The following is a 13,542-nucleotide window of genomic DNA, read 5'->3' as shown; positions in this document are numbered from 1 at the left end:
TTCTGTTATTTCCTTAACTAAAACATTAAGCGTAATTAGGCAATTTTGTGACCAGTCAGAAATGGAAGTGTGGTTTACATTCTGTATTTCTACAGAGTGAAATTTCATTTGATTACGTTAAAAACACATGGGTTTTTGCAGAGTCCTAGCATTGACAATAAAGCTAAAAACACAGTGGAGCTAGGAGTTTGGTTTTACCATCAAACTGGAAATTGATGTTAAACCATGCTGTGTTTATAAAGATGTGTATGGCATTCATTATGTCACATCAGAATTCCTAAGATGTAAATGATAAGCATGGTCTTCATCTTGTCGCCATGATTGGTGGTTGGTTGTGGGTTTTTGAGCTGATGATAGTATTTAATATTTTATTATAGAAGTAAGTAAAGTATTTGTCAGAATTGCAAGATAGATTACATTTAATTTTAGGAAAAAAAGAGTTCTGTATCTATTTGAATGGTAGTAGTATTATCAGGTCAAAAAATTATAGAGGGAATTTATGTGCATTTTATTCTGAAGTAGGTTTTCATACACACAGTATGGCCAGATACCTCAAATCTGAAAGCCATTATCATCCATACTTTCAAACAGGAGATGTTAGACAGCCAAGTAGCTATGAGAACATGCAGCTACAATCAACTTGTATTTTTAAAAGCCCATCAGCTGAAATTTTCAAAAAAATTATATTCTAATCATCGTCTTTCTAGCAAATGCTGAAACTTGCCATCTACTGGCACGCAGTTCCAAAGGGTCCAAATTGAAGAAAGCACCAGGTCAGCTTTTGTGCAAGACACAGCAAAGCATGCACTTATTCTAAGGATGTGCTTGTTCCTTTTATTTTTTAATCAAGCTTTATATGAATATATTCATTTCATTTTATGTGTAACTAAAATTATAGGATAAAAATACAGTGTTTTTAACCTCTTCCTCATGTTTTCTTTAATAATGTGTTCTGCAATAACAGAGAAAATTATTTTTGAGAAGTACAAATTATTTAGATTTTTTTTAATTTAAAATGTATAAAGTGAGTTTCATATTGCAGTAAAAGTAGCTTTAAAAAAAGTCTGTACAATTCTGCAACATCTGTGTTGTTTGTTACCACATACTGTGTTTTAAATTAAGACTAGTGTTCTCCAGAGTCTTCAAAATATTGAAGACTGGGCTGGTTATAGCCTCGTTGGCTGTGCTCTAAATCAATGATAATTCAGTTTATGCCAATGAAGTTATATTAAAGAACATAACAATATTAAAATGAGATTATACACATATTATTTTTAAAACATTGAACACAGCCAGATGGCTTCTCATTCTCTTGTCCAAGTGAGGGTCACAGCAGCTTCTAAATGAAATAACAGCAGGTTTTGCCAGCTCATGGGTCAATATTGTAATTGCAGAAGCTATGGTTTTCTGGCACAATATTTTGTCTGTTTTGCAAAATTCATGAGCAGAAACATTCATAAGAGCTTGCTTTAGGAAGATCTTAATTTAAGAAGGTGCCTTCCGTTAAGCGAGAAATCCTCATCAGTTGTTCTTCGACAGCCTCCAAAGAAGCGTAGGAAGTTTTTATACTGTTTACTTTTGTGGCAAGACAGAAACTAGAACTTGAAAGTGAAAGAGCTGTGCCAAAGAGCAGAGAGGTGAAGTTTTGGCACAAGCTGCTCCTGTGGCTTTCCGCTGGGATTCTGTTGAGTTCAGTAGGATGACACTGTTGAGAGAGACTATTACATCATTACAAATTAGGAGTTAAGAGGCTTGCAGCCTTCACAGTGTTTTATAACTGCGTGCATTTTGGGTGGTTTGGTTTTCTTCCTATCTTCCATACAACTAATGTTGCTTTACTCTCCGTTTCCAGAACTCAATGAAGGTGATGTTCAAATGCCTGTGGAAAAACTGTGGGAAGGTACTGAGCACAGCTGCAGGGATTCAGAAACACATACGGACCATCCACCTTGGGTAAGAACACAGTGTCTAAAGGGTTCCCTATGGAAGGGGAGCAGTCGTCCTTGGCCAGGGAGTTGAAGCGGCTTCTTCTTGGCTTTTCTTTCTCTGATCCCTGGGTTTCTGAGGAAATGGTGGAGTAGTGCATTAAGGTGAATGGGAAGTTACTTCAACAGTGAAGCACTTTCCTTCCTGAACGTTTGTGGAATTTGCTAGAAGGTCAAATACGGGTCTAGGTCACACTGCACTTCCCGACCGGCTGCACAGCTCAGTGGCATTTACCTAATATATGTTATCTGTGCGTCACATCCAAGCTGACGCTGTGTAAAAGGCAACAGGTTTCAGGGTTGTGCATGAATACTTTCCAGCCTCGTTTCATGTCACATCAGGTGCTTGTGCTGGTTCTGAGTCAAATTAATGCCAAAAAAACCCCAAACAAACAAAAAAAAACCCCAAACAAAAAACCCCCAACAATAACCTAAGAAACCAAAGAAAAAGAAACAGAGCTGCAATTCCATGTGGGTGTTACTTGAACCGGAAGCAAAAGCGGATGAGTCTGGTATGACACAAGCTTGTTTCAGAGCTTTGGTTTGCAACCAAAGTCTCCTGTGCGATTCCCTGAGTGACCTAGCTGTCTCACATATAGTTACAGTGGGGACTCATGGTCTTTGCCTGTTAGGTGTGTGAAAATACATCTCTGTTGTGTAAATCTGTGTTAGCCAGTGCTTAAAAATCAAAGTGACCATGAGGAAGTAGTCTGGTGTGGGGCTCAGGGGAGTCTTGCGAAGGTCATAGTAATTCCTGTTGGGCTTAGACTCTGAAGAGTGAGGCTACCAGAAACAGGAAATCTCTCTCAAAGTGCAGTTTTCAGTGTTGCTCTTTGTCTTGCATATTGTGGGGACATCCTTTCTGTGGCACAGGGGAGGGAGAAGCAAACAGCAGGACTTCCCTGGAATTTGGAGCTTGTATCTTTGCCAGAGAGAGGGGTTTTGGTGAGCGACTGGCAGAGGTCTGGCAGGTGGTACTTCTGGTAGAGCCCTGCAAATCTGCTCAACCCATGTTCTCAATGACTTTTGTTGAGTAAGGTGGCAAGAGGACCACAGGTAGCAATATATGGGCAAGCGGGCTGACGGACTAACTGGTGAGGGGCTGTTCTTGGGGTGCATGCCTGGAAAAAGAGTGGCCCTGATATGGACATGCAGGCAGGAGGACACATAGGGCTCCCTGATTTCCTATATGGAAGATCCAGGAGAAAATACATGTGTATAAGGTGCGAGTTACATCTGTGTAGCATGGGGATTATAAATGTGCTAAAACAACTGTTTGTTGGGAACTTCAAGATAACACATAATCAGCTGGCAAGTACTGGTTTGACTGGGCTGCGTTGCTGCTAGCACTTGTGCTCAGACATGCAGCAGATAGTGCCAGGGGATGCAGGGGCAGATCAGCATTTACATCTCCTCCTCTTGCAGTAAGTCTGCATCTAGAGAGTAGGACCAGCAAGTCCAGCACTAGCAAGCCAGCCCTTACCTGTCCTTTTTCTGCCTGTGTTTGAGTGAGCTGCATGGTGAGACTGTTTTCTAGCAGCTTCTTCTGTTATGCCAAGGAGAGTTAACAGTGAAACACGGCCATAACTATAATTTGTTTAATTAAGTAACTTATGATAAGATTACACATTGTTTGCCGTAACATTAGTGAAGTGTATCTTGCTCGTGTTTGTTATCTTTACCCGTCCTTCTGTGGCTGCTCTGTCATTTCTCAAGTGAAAGTACGTTGAGATTCTGGGTAACTTCAATAGTTAGGAATGAGAAGCTGATATTTGAGGTGAAGTTAAACATCTACTCCAAGGTCAAAGAATTAATCAAGAATAATATATGTAGAGAAAAATAATCTAATTCCTACTTTTTTTCCCTTCAGACTAGATAATTTTCTTTTCCTCTCCCCCTTGCCTGCAGCCAGAATGCTGATAAAGTACGTTTGGTTGAAACTGGGAATATTAATTTATTGACAGTATGAATATATGTGCTCATGCATCTAGAACATAAAATTTACCTTGGAGTTCTTGCTTCCATTTAATCAGTCCTTCATTCTTTGTCTTGATACAGACGTGTAGGAGAGTCGGACTGTAGTGATGGAGAGGAGGATTTTTACTATACAGAAATCAGACTCAACACGGACTCAGTAGCTGATGGCTTAAGCAGTCTTTCCCCAGTCTCTCCATCTTTAGCATCTCCTCCTTCCTTTCCCACCCAAGACGCAATCCGTCCTGAAACTTCCTGTGCCAAAACTGAGACTAAATTGATGACACCTCTGAGCCGCTCAGCTCCTACCAACCTCTACCTCGTACACACGGACCACGCTTACCAGGTAATGCTAGTGAGGGTGAACTCTGTTGATTACATCAATGCCATTGATGTGTGAAGGAATATCAGAGCATAATGTTTGAGTTTTAAAAAGCCAAGTCTAGTTTTAATGGGCTGAAAAGTTTTCAGGGCAGCCCAGGTGATTCATCCCATTTAAATTTAGATGAGCTAATTGTTTGTTTGCTTGTGCTCCCACCACAGCTGATGGTTTTTGGGGTGCTCTTTATCCAGCCACACAAAGGTGCGTACTTTAGGTTGAGAAGAGTTTCTTTGTGTATCCCATTGCCTACATCCGTGAATTCTCCACTAATGATAGGGCAGTGTGCTCAGATGCAGTCTCCTGCAGTGTAAAAATTCTCATTTAATCAGCTGAATCCCTCCCAGATTGCAGGTCTGCTTGTAAATACCTGTGTGTCTGTAGGTAGGTACCTGGGGGGTGCCAGGAACAATTAATTTCCTGTGTTTGTACAGTGTGAGGTGTCACTTGGCGTACGGGAAGCAGAGCAGGAAGAATGAAAAGGCATATATGGTGTCCTCCTACTCCTACAAGGTAATGCTTTGCAAATGGCAAAAATCCAATCAGATGCAAAAACTCCTGTTCCAAAAACTTACAATTAAGTTCAAACAGAAACCATTAATTGTAAAAGTGCACTAAAATTTGACATGTTTTGGTCTGGATACCATATGAGAAAAGAAGAATAGAGACTTTGAAGTAGTGTGGTCCATGACCTGCATATGCACCGGAGAAACAAACTCTCTTAAATTTATGACATGCAATAACTTTTGTATACAGCATTGTGCAGATGAAACCTTTTTGTCGTGTGTCTGGAGCAGATCCATTAAAAGGGCAGGGGGAACCACACAGAATTAACAGGCTTGTTTTAGACTCTTGTGCATGGCGGAAAGCATGGCTGGAAGCTTGGCATCTCGGGTGGGAGCTGCGTCTGGTAGCACACCAACCTGGGGACTGGTCAAGCCAGATAGGAGGACTTTCTTCTCGGTCTGGCTTAAGCCATGCCTCTCACAGAGTGAGGCACAAAGTCTGGGCTGCTGAGAAGAGTCTCACTTCGTTTGGGATTTGCAGCTGTGACAGTCTTCCCTGCAATTTGGAAACCTCCTCGATGCTTTTTTATAAGCAGCCTTTGGGTAAAGCACTTGTTTAAGGAAATCATAGTTCAAATGTTTAAGCCATTTGGATTGGATTTGAACTGATGTGTTCCATGACACAAGACTACAAGTGTCTGAGCCCTGTCACCTTCTCAAGTTGCTCTGGTTTCAGTACTTCATCAGTGAGAAGTGACACAACCCACAGCGTTCAGGGCTGTAGAGCTGGAAGCAGGAGGTGAGGTGCCTGCTCAGCACTCAGGTTGTCCTTGCAGAGGAGGCAGCTGCTGCGGAGCAGGTTGCTGGCATCCTGCGCGGGAGTCCCTCTAGCCCAGCAAGCAGAGCAATCTCCTGGAGGCAAGGTGGAGATCCAGCTCTCACCAGCAAGAGGAGGAATTGAGCCTGGCTTTTCACTTGAAACATCTAAGCATTCTTGTGACTAATCTGTTGTGTGGAAGGGAATAGGAGAGAAGGTGACGACAGCATCTTTAATACCACCGTATTTCCTGCAGTTTGCTTGCTGGAGTGAGCCGTGTACAGAATTTTAAAACTCTTTTAACTTCTGATATTATCTGTATCAAAACTGAAAAAAGGCATTGAAGGGGAACGTAGTGATGATGACAATCTCTCACCTGAATGAGAGCATGAAAATGGAAATGACTTCATTGGGAGGGAAGAGGCAAAATTCACAGCTCAAGGAACTCTGATGAAGGAGTCTGAATAATGCTCATCCCAGGATTCCTGTTAAAAAAGGGACAAAAATACAGAACCCCAAGCTGAATCGCAAGATCCTAAACAGATCTGTTTATTGTCATTTCTTGTATGGAAAATGGAAAATATAATACTTGCAGCAGACAAGTCCTAACTCTCTTCTCTGACCCAGTCCTATGGATGAGGAAAGATTCAGAAGAGTAGTTGAAGAAATGGTGGAAAGGACAGCAAATGAGGTGAACTGCAATGGAGGAACCCCAAAGAAAGATTATCCTAGAACAGTCTAGTATCTTCCATGGACAAAGTAGCTTTGTAAACAAAGAAGGAGTAAAGAAGAACAAATCCTTTGGGGTTTGAGGAGATCTTCTAACATACAGGCATTATTGATTAGGCTATAGATCAAACTTAATGTAGGAGAGAGAATGGGGGAGCCAGGGAAAACATCAGTGAGTTATTTCGAAAGGGCTATTGAATGTTATTAGTGGAATTGAATGAAAAGCTGGGTTTGAGTCTGATTTCATTTTCATTAAATTGTTTTGGTACTACACAAATACTATAATAACCTTTGCTGATAACAAACTCAGGAGACATCAGCAGTACAGGGATTTATACATCATGCTTACTTGACTGAGTGATCTTAAGAATAGTAGATTTTGGATGCAATTTAATGGCAGAACATGCAAAGTCCTACATCTTAGGAACTAATGAGATTCTTCTGCTATAAACTGGTGTAATCAGAAAATTACGTGAGGAGGAAACCTGTGTTCATTAGGGACAGACAGGTTGGGGAAAAAAGCAGGGTAAGGAGAGGGGCAGATTGCTGGCTGGGAAGAGAGGGGAAGAAGATGAGCAGGTGCTATTTCAGATACAAGGGCAATGTTGACACAAATAAATAAGTGAAGATTATGCACAAATATACTTAGATTGAGGTACAGAAACTCTTCAGTTGATTGTGATGTTAAGGTTGCTCACCTTATGGAAGAGATTGTCTGAAACATTACTCTGAAATACATGGCTGTGCTTGCTGAGCAAAGATGCATGTCTGGGGAAGGAATGAACAAGATGACTGACTGTCTAAATTGATCATGTCTGAGGTAGATATTTAGGCACTGAGAAGAAAGAGTCGAGCACCATGGTATTTAAGGCAACTGCAAATTACAGCAATTTTAAACTTCTCATACTTCACATTTCATTATGAAACTAGTGCCCGTACCTGTTAAACGTAGCTACAGGGGAACTACAGAGGAGCTTTTTCAGCACCTGGGGTTTCCCTTGCAGGCGCTATTCGAATACATGAGGAAGCCGCCGTGCTGAGCCCGGCTTTGTGCTGATAGCCCGGCGGGATGACGATGCCCGCCCTGTGCCTCCAGTCTTCCTGGGCAGGACTGCCGTGGTCAGTCACCCCTTCCCGTTTAAACGAGGTTGTGATGAAGCGCTACTCGTGCTGTCTGGAGTTGCCAAATTTTTCTTGATGCCTTTCAACGAGGTGTTTATGTTTTATGGAGCTCAGCGGACATTTTCTCCACACGTCTGTGTGGATTCTCGTGGAGCCGCCAGCAGGCCCGGCAGCCCACAGAGCGTCGCTGCTGTAGACGGAGGCATCCAGGGCTCTCGGTTTCTTTTCCTTGGAGAGACTCCAGGGGATTGCTTCAGCACTTGTTTACTCTGAAGATTATGTTTAATGAGGACTATCAGGTTGTAGTTTGTCATTGCCCCTCTCTGCCTGGCAGCTCTGGGAAGCTCTCTTCCCTGAAGCCGTGAGGCAACTTCCACAGCTTCAAACACAAACACCGCTTAAAGAAGTGTATTTTATTACTGTAAGGTGCAGACAACTGAAAGGCAGAAGTAAAAGCTCATTTTTTATATCAGGTTCTTGATAAGTTTAAACCAAGGAGCCTTTTTTTTTTTTTTTGTGGTGAAAGCTTGAAATGCAAGAGTCCAAGGGAGCCTGTGCTCATGGTGGCTGCTTGCGCTCCTGTTAGGCAGGGTAACTGCAAAGGTATGAAATTCCTGACTCTGTAAATTAAACAAGATTGCAAAAGGGGTAGGGGAGAATTCCTGAGGGCGCCCAGTCCAATAGGGAAACTGGAGGGAAGGCACAAGCTAAAAGATGCTCAACCATCTGAGCTCAGACTGTCAGGTATCGCACCCCAGGGCAGCACTGGGTATTGCAGCCCAGGTGGGAAGAACATAAAAGTTCAAGGGGCCCAGGGGTCTTTCAAATATTTGCTTTAGCTTAGTCTTTTTAAGAGCTGGTTTTTGAATCCCAGGGATGATTTTCAGCTCCTTGTTTTTAACAGGAAAGACACTTTTAATTGGAATAATTCTTAACAGCATTTATCTGGTAAATGAGAAATTGCAAACCCTTATTGTTGATCGTTACCCCTGTTGTCCAAGAAGCCTGACCAGCTGGTGTTCAGTTGTTTAAACGAGCTGCTGTCACTTTAAATGCTGCCTTGTTTATCACTGTGGAACAGGTGATAATTTGTAATATTTTTTGTTGCTAGCTGGCATTATTTTAAAAGTTCTTTGTATTATGGTGTTTGATTTTGTGTGTTTTTATCAGATCTGGCTTTTAAGGGTTTTGCATGGATTATTGTGAAAGCTATTGTCTTCTTTTAAACAAGGTTTTAAGAACAGTGATGTATAAATATGTCCCTTCCTTACCAGCTTATCCATGATTATCCCTCTAATAAGGGTAAAATGCTTGTCACCATGCAGTTCTTTTCCACGTCGGAAAGTCTCTCATAGATTTACAGTTTGAAGGAGTGAAAGATACCTTGAAATGCTTCGGAAGAGGAAAAGTTCTTCTTACTGGAATAATATTTTCTTTTCACACAGGCCACTCCTCCAGTGAACATTCCAGGGTCAGCAAAATTCACTCCCAATGGCAGTAGCTTTAGCATCTCTTGGCAGTCGCCTCCAGTTACCTTCACCGGCATTCCAGTAAGTGAATGACACCAAAAAGAAAGTTTTTAGAACTTTTTCTTTTGCTTCACACTGCCTCATGATAGAAATAAATTTGACATAACAGGTACTGGAGAGAAACAAATTAAATATGTGCTTCGGTTTTCCAGCATGGCTCATTTTAACACTTTTGCTGCTCTTCAGTACAATCACTTTTTTTTGCGTATATTTTTTAAACTATATGCTTTCAAAAGAATATTCTGGTAGGTGCAGAGCCTCACACAATCTGCTGCTTATGTGCCATTAAGAGATTTCAAATCTAGATGGAAAATCGGCGAGGTGATGGCTATGCTAATAGGCTAATTGGATTCAGGCAGAAGGGCTGTTACCTGAAAGAGTTCTGAAGATGAAGCATATTTGAAAGGCAACTGAAAGCAACAATAAGATGAAATGCAGAGGCTGATTCTGGTAGGCTGCATATATGTAGTCCCCAGTGACATCAGAAAATTCTCTGCTTCACTGGCTTAAGGAGAGAAGCACTGGCTTAAGGAGAGAAGCCAGAGTGGTAGTCAATGGTGCGGAGTCTAGTTGGAGACCAGTATCTAGTGGAGTGCCTCAGGGGTCAGTGCTGGGGCCAATATTATTCAATATATTCATTAACGATTTGGACGAGGGAATTGACTGTACTATCAGCAAGTTTGCTGATGACACCAAGCTGGGAGGAGTGGCTGACATGCCAGAAGGCTGTGCTGCCATCCAGCGGGACCTGGACAGGCTGGAGAGTTGGGCGGGGAGTAACCTAATGAAATTTAACAAGGGCAAGTGTAGAGTCCTGCATCTGGGCAGGAACAACCCCAGGTTCCAGTATAGGTTGGGAAATTACATATTAGAGAGCAGTGTAGGGGAAAGGGACCTGGGGGTCCTGGTGGACAGCAGGATGACCATGAGCCAGCACTGTGCCCTTGTGGCCAGGAAGGCCAATGGCATCCTGGGGTGTATTAGAGGGGGGGTGGTTAGTAGGTCAGAGAGGTTCTCCTTCCCCTCTACTCTGCCCTGGTGAGACCACATGTGGAATATTGTGTCCAGTTCTGGGCCCCTCAGTTCCAGAAGGACAGGGAACTGCTGGAGAGGGTCCAGCGTAGGGCAACAAAGATGATTAAGGGAGTGGAGCATCTCCCTTATGAGGAAAGGCTGAGGGAGCTGGGTCTCTTTAGTTTGGAGAAGAGAAGACTAAGGGGGGACCTTATTAATGTTTATAAATATATAAAGGGTGAGTGCCATGAGGATGGAGCCAGGCTCTTCTCGGTGGCAAACAATGATAGGACAAGGGGTAATGGGATCAAGCTGGAACACAAGAGGTTCCACTTAAATTTGAGAAAAAACTTCTTCTCAGTAAGGGTGACAGAGCACTGGAACAGGCTGCCCAGGGGGGTTGTGGAGTCTCCTTCTCTGGAGACATTCAAAACCCGCCTGGACATGTTCCTGTGTGACCTCATCTGGGTGTTCCTGCTCCAGCAGGGGGATTGGACTAGATGACCTTTTGAGGTCCATTCCAATCCCAAACATACTGTGATACTGTGATACAGAAAATATGTTCAATACATATTACATTTTGATATGAATACAATTGCAGTTTGACACATTTTAATGGAGATCTATTAGATGTAAAGTCAGCTCCGACCCTTTATTCAAAAAAGTGAGTGTACAAGGCCTAATTTCATGAGCAGGACTGCAGGAATGGGATGTTTGCTTAAATACAGACTTACAGTACTCCTAAATGTAACGCAGTGCAGGTGAGAATACTGTAGGGGGAGTTAAAAACCTTTGTGAAGAGTTCAGAAGGATTAGGCTTCTAGTGCCTAGCATGGCAAATCCTAAAAGTAAATGTAAATCACCATTTGTGAGTAGTGGAAAGTCTTCTGTATAATAAATGGAGATAAATATTAATGTAATGTATCCTGATTTTTATTGGAAAGCATTTTTCAGCATAAATTGATATCCTCTAATCATAAACCTTTTCGATACCATACAATTTCATTTAATATTACAGTTTATAAATTTATGAATTTTTAAAGTGTGTTATATAAGGCACATTGCTCATCCAAAGAACCATATAGCTTTTTTTTTTTTTTTCTCCTGACAGTGGATATTAGACATGGCAATAAGAGACGCTATTTCTCTCGCTTCTTTTCATCAAGTGAATCTCCAAAGCTTCTTACTGTCAACCTTTGGCAAATCTTGGAGATTTTGTGCAGAGGCTGCGGCATCCTGCAGGGCTGATAAAAAATGAAAGTGGCTGAATCAATTACACTACACTCTGCCAATGAATATTTATTAAATTCCATCAAGGAACAACTAACAGTGAAAGACATCATGCTGGCAGCAATTTGAACACGAGTGCCTTGACAGAGCGCGCTATCCATAAAGTTCCTCGAGAATTTGATTTCTCAACAATGGGATTGATACAGAGTAATTATGAAACTGGCTCCTTTTGTGGAGTAGCAGAAATTGGTGCCAGGAGTGTTGGGAATCTAAAAATGCAATTAGCCACATTGTAAATCAGACACTTAAGAGGACAGGATTAGACACGTATGCGTTGAGTTTACTTGTTCGAGCAACAACGCTGATCTGTGGCTGTGGCCGTGAGGGTTCTCAAAGGAATTTAGGAAATGCCAAATCACTTTCTGAGAATTGTATGGAGATGCCAATGATTTAAGTACAATTCAAAAATAATCCAAATACAAAAACCTGGGGAAGCGGTGATGGTGGCAGTGTTATAAACTGCTCAGGGAACCATATGAACTGCCTTTATATCTCTAACAACAGTTATAAAGCTATTTAGCACGAAATCCAAAGCAAAACAGAACAAAAAACCTAAGCACAACAAAAACAAGCAAACAAAAAAACTTGCACACATTTGTCTGTTCTGTCATCTGAATTACAAAGGTTTGCCTGCAGTGGAGAATTATTTGCAGTGAGTGAGTGTGCAAATGAAAAGTGATGCTAAAAAATGACATGAAGTGAAAGTTTCGTTTCTCCTGTTTCAAAGTAAATTAGATATTGCCGTATAAAATAGGGCTCTGTCAATTCCCAGCCTTATATGCTGTGTGTAACTGCTTTAGGAAAAATACAGTATAGGGGTTTTTCTCCTTCTCTTACGAGGTTTATTTAATCCCTGACTATGTGACAGAGCCAGTATACCGTAAACTCATGCAATTATATACATATATGGTCCTTGAGATTAGATGCCTGTCTGTAGCACCCAAAGGAACGTTAGAGAGTAAGTCCAAACCATTACTTTTTACCTGACCATTAATATTTAGCCAAGAAATTTTCTAAAATGGCTTTGGGATACTTTTTTTTGCTTGGACAAACCACTGGGCAGTAAAGGATGAGGTACAGATTTGCAAAGATGCATAGGCCTATGTATTTCTTCACATCACTAGTGATGCTGGCATGGGGCCATTCTGTCCTCGGCCTGTTAGAGACCTGCTGAATCCTGGTTCTGAACAGTCTCCTTTCTAGGCCTGTGTGTCAGCAGTTAAGTCTAGGAGGAAATGAAATTTCAAAATATTATTTTGTGGGTTTTGTTGTTTTGGTTTGTTTTTTTTTCCACACTTGCCTCAGGTGTTTCCCCATTCGTTCCTGTGGACATTGAATTTTGATAACACTGAGCACTCCCTGCTGGCTCTCCCAGGAACTGGGGTGTGCAGACAGATATCATGACTTGCATTAAGTCCTCGCTTTTGGGCAGTCTTTAGCCGAGCAGCACCGAAAGGCCTTTGTGAACGTGAGCGTATTCACAGCATCTAACCGTAGGCATTTATCTAGAACAGGGGTGTCCAACTTACTTTCACCAGGGGCCACATCAGCCTCACAGCTGCCTACAAAGAGCCTAATGTAGTTACATTTATACAGTCCTAAAATGACATTCGGCCCCTTGAAGGCAACTGGGAGGCTGATGTGGCACCGGTGAAAATGTGTTTAACACCCGTGATCTAGAAGTCTTATAGCCATTAAGGAGGAGAATTAGGGGAACCTCCAAAGTCGTTAGACATTGTGTTCCGAATCATGCGTAAGTTAGGTTCCCAAGGCAGATGATACTGATTTTTACCTGCCCGCTCATAAAAGCCAAAAAGGTTAAACAGGAGACATCTTTAAACTGAATAATCTGATGTTTACAGATCACGAATCTTCTCTGTAACCACAGTTTCCCCCAGGAGATGTAACTGGAAGCTCCAGGTCCTCCCTTCAAACAAACATCATCGTTTCACGTTCATTCTCTGCATTAGGCAACACTTCAAATGTGAAAAGCCTCCAGGGGCGAGGATTGCCTTCTCACAGCCTCCTGTTCACCTGCTCTTAGTGTCACCTGTGAAGAAATACAGCTAACTGCTGTTGTTTAGACCTCCTGCAAAGCCTCTCAAAATACACGAAGTACAGTGTAGCTGCCTTGGAAACCACCGTGCAGAGACCCCTCTGGAGAATGTCAGGGGAGGCGCGGTCTGCACGCTGCAAT

At 42.0% G+C, this 13,542-nt stretch overlaps 1 protein-coding gene across 2 annotated transcripts in view; it reads left to right on the top strand.

Moving 5' to 3' along the window:
• ZNF704 (zinc finger protein 704) overlaps positions 1–13,542 on the top strand; it is a 90,052-nt gene that overhangs the window by 72,337 nt on the left and 4,173 nt on the right. For both annotated transcript variants that reach the window (XM_065053867.1, XM_065053868.1), the window contains exons 5-7: positions 1,853–1,953; positions 4,044–4,305; positions 8,958–9,062. In XM_065053867.1, the coding sequence (XP_064909939.1) occupies positions 1,853–1,953; positions 4,044–4,305; positions 8,958–9,062 (468 nt within the window). The remainder of the gene's footprint in view (positions 1–1,852; positions 1,954–4,043; positions 4,306–8,957; positions 9,063–13,542) is intronic.

The sequence above is a fragment of the Columba livia genome, chromosome 2 (genome assembly GCF_036013475.1).
Source record: "Columba livia isolate bColLiv1 breed racing homer chromosome 2, bColLiv1.pat.W.v2, whole genome shotgun sequence".
In the NCBI taxonomy this organism is placed as follows: Eukaryota; Metazoa; Chordata; class Aves; order Columbiformes; family Columbidae; genus Columba; species Columba livia.
The sequence above is the reverse complement of the archived record's forward strand: the minus strand, read 5'-3'. Positions and strand labels throughout refer to the sequence as shown.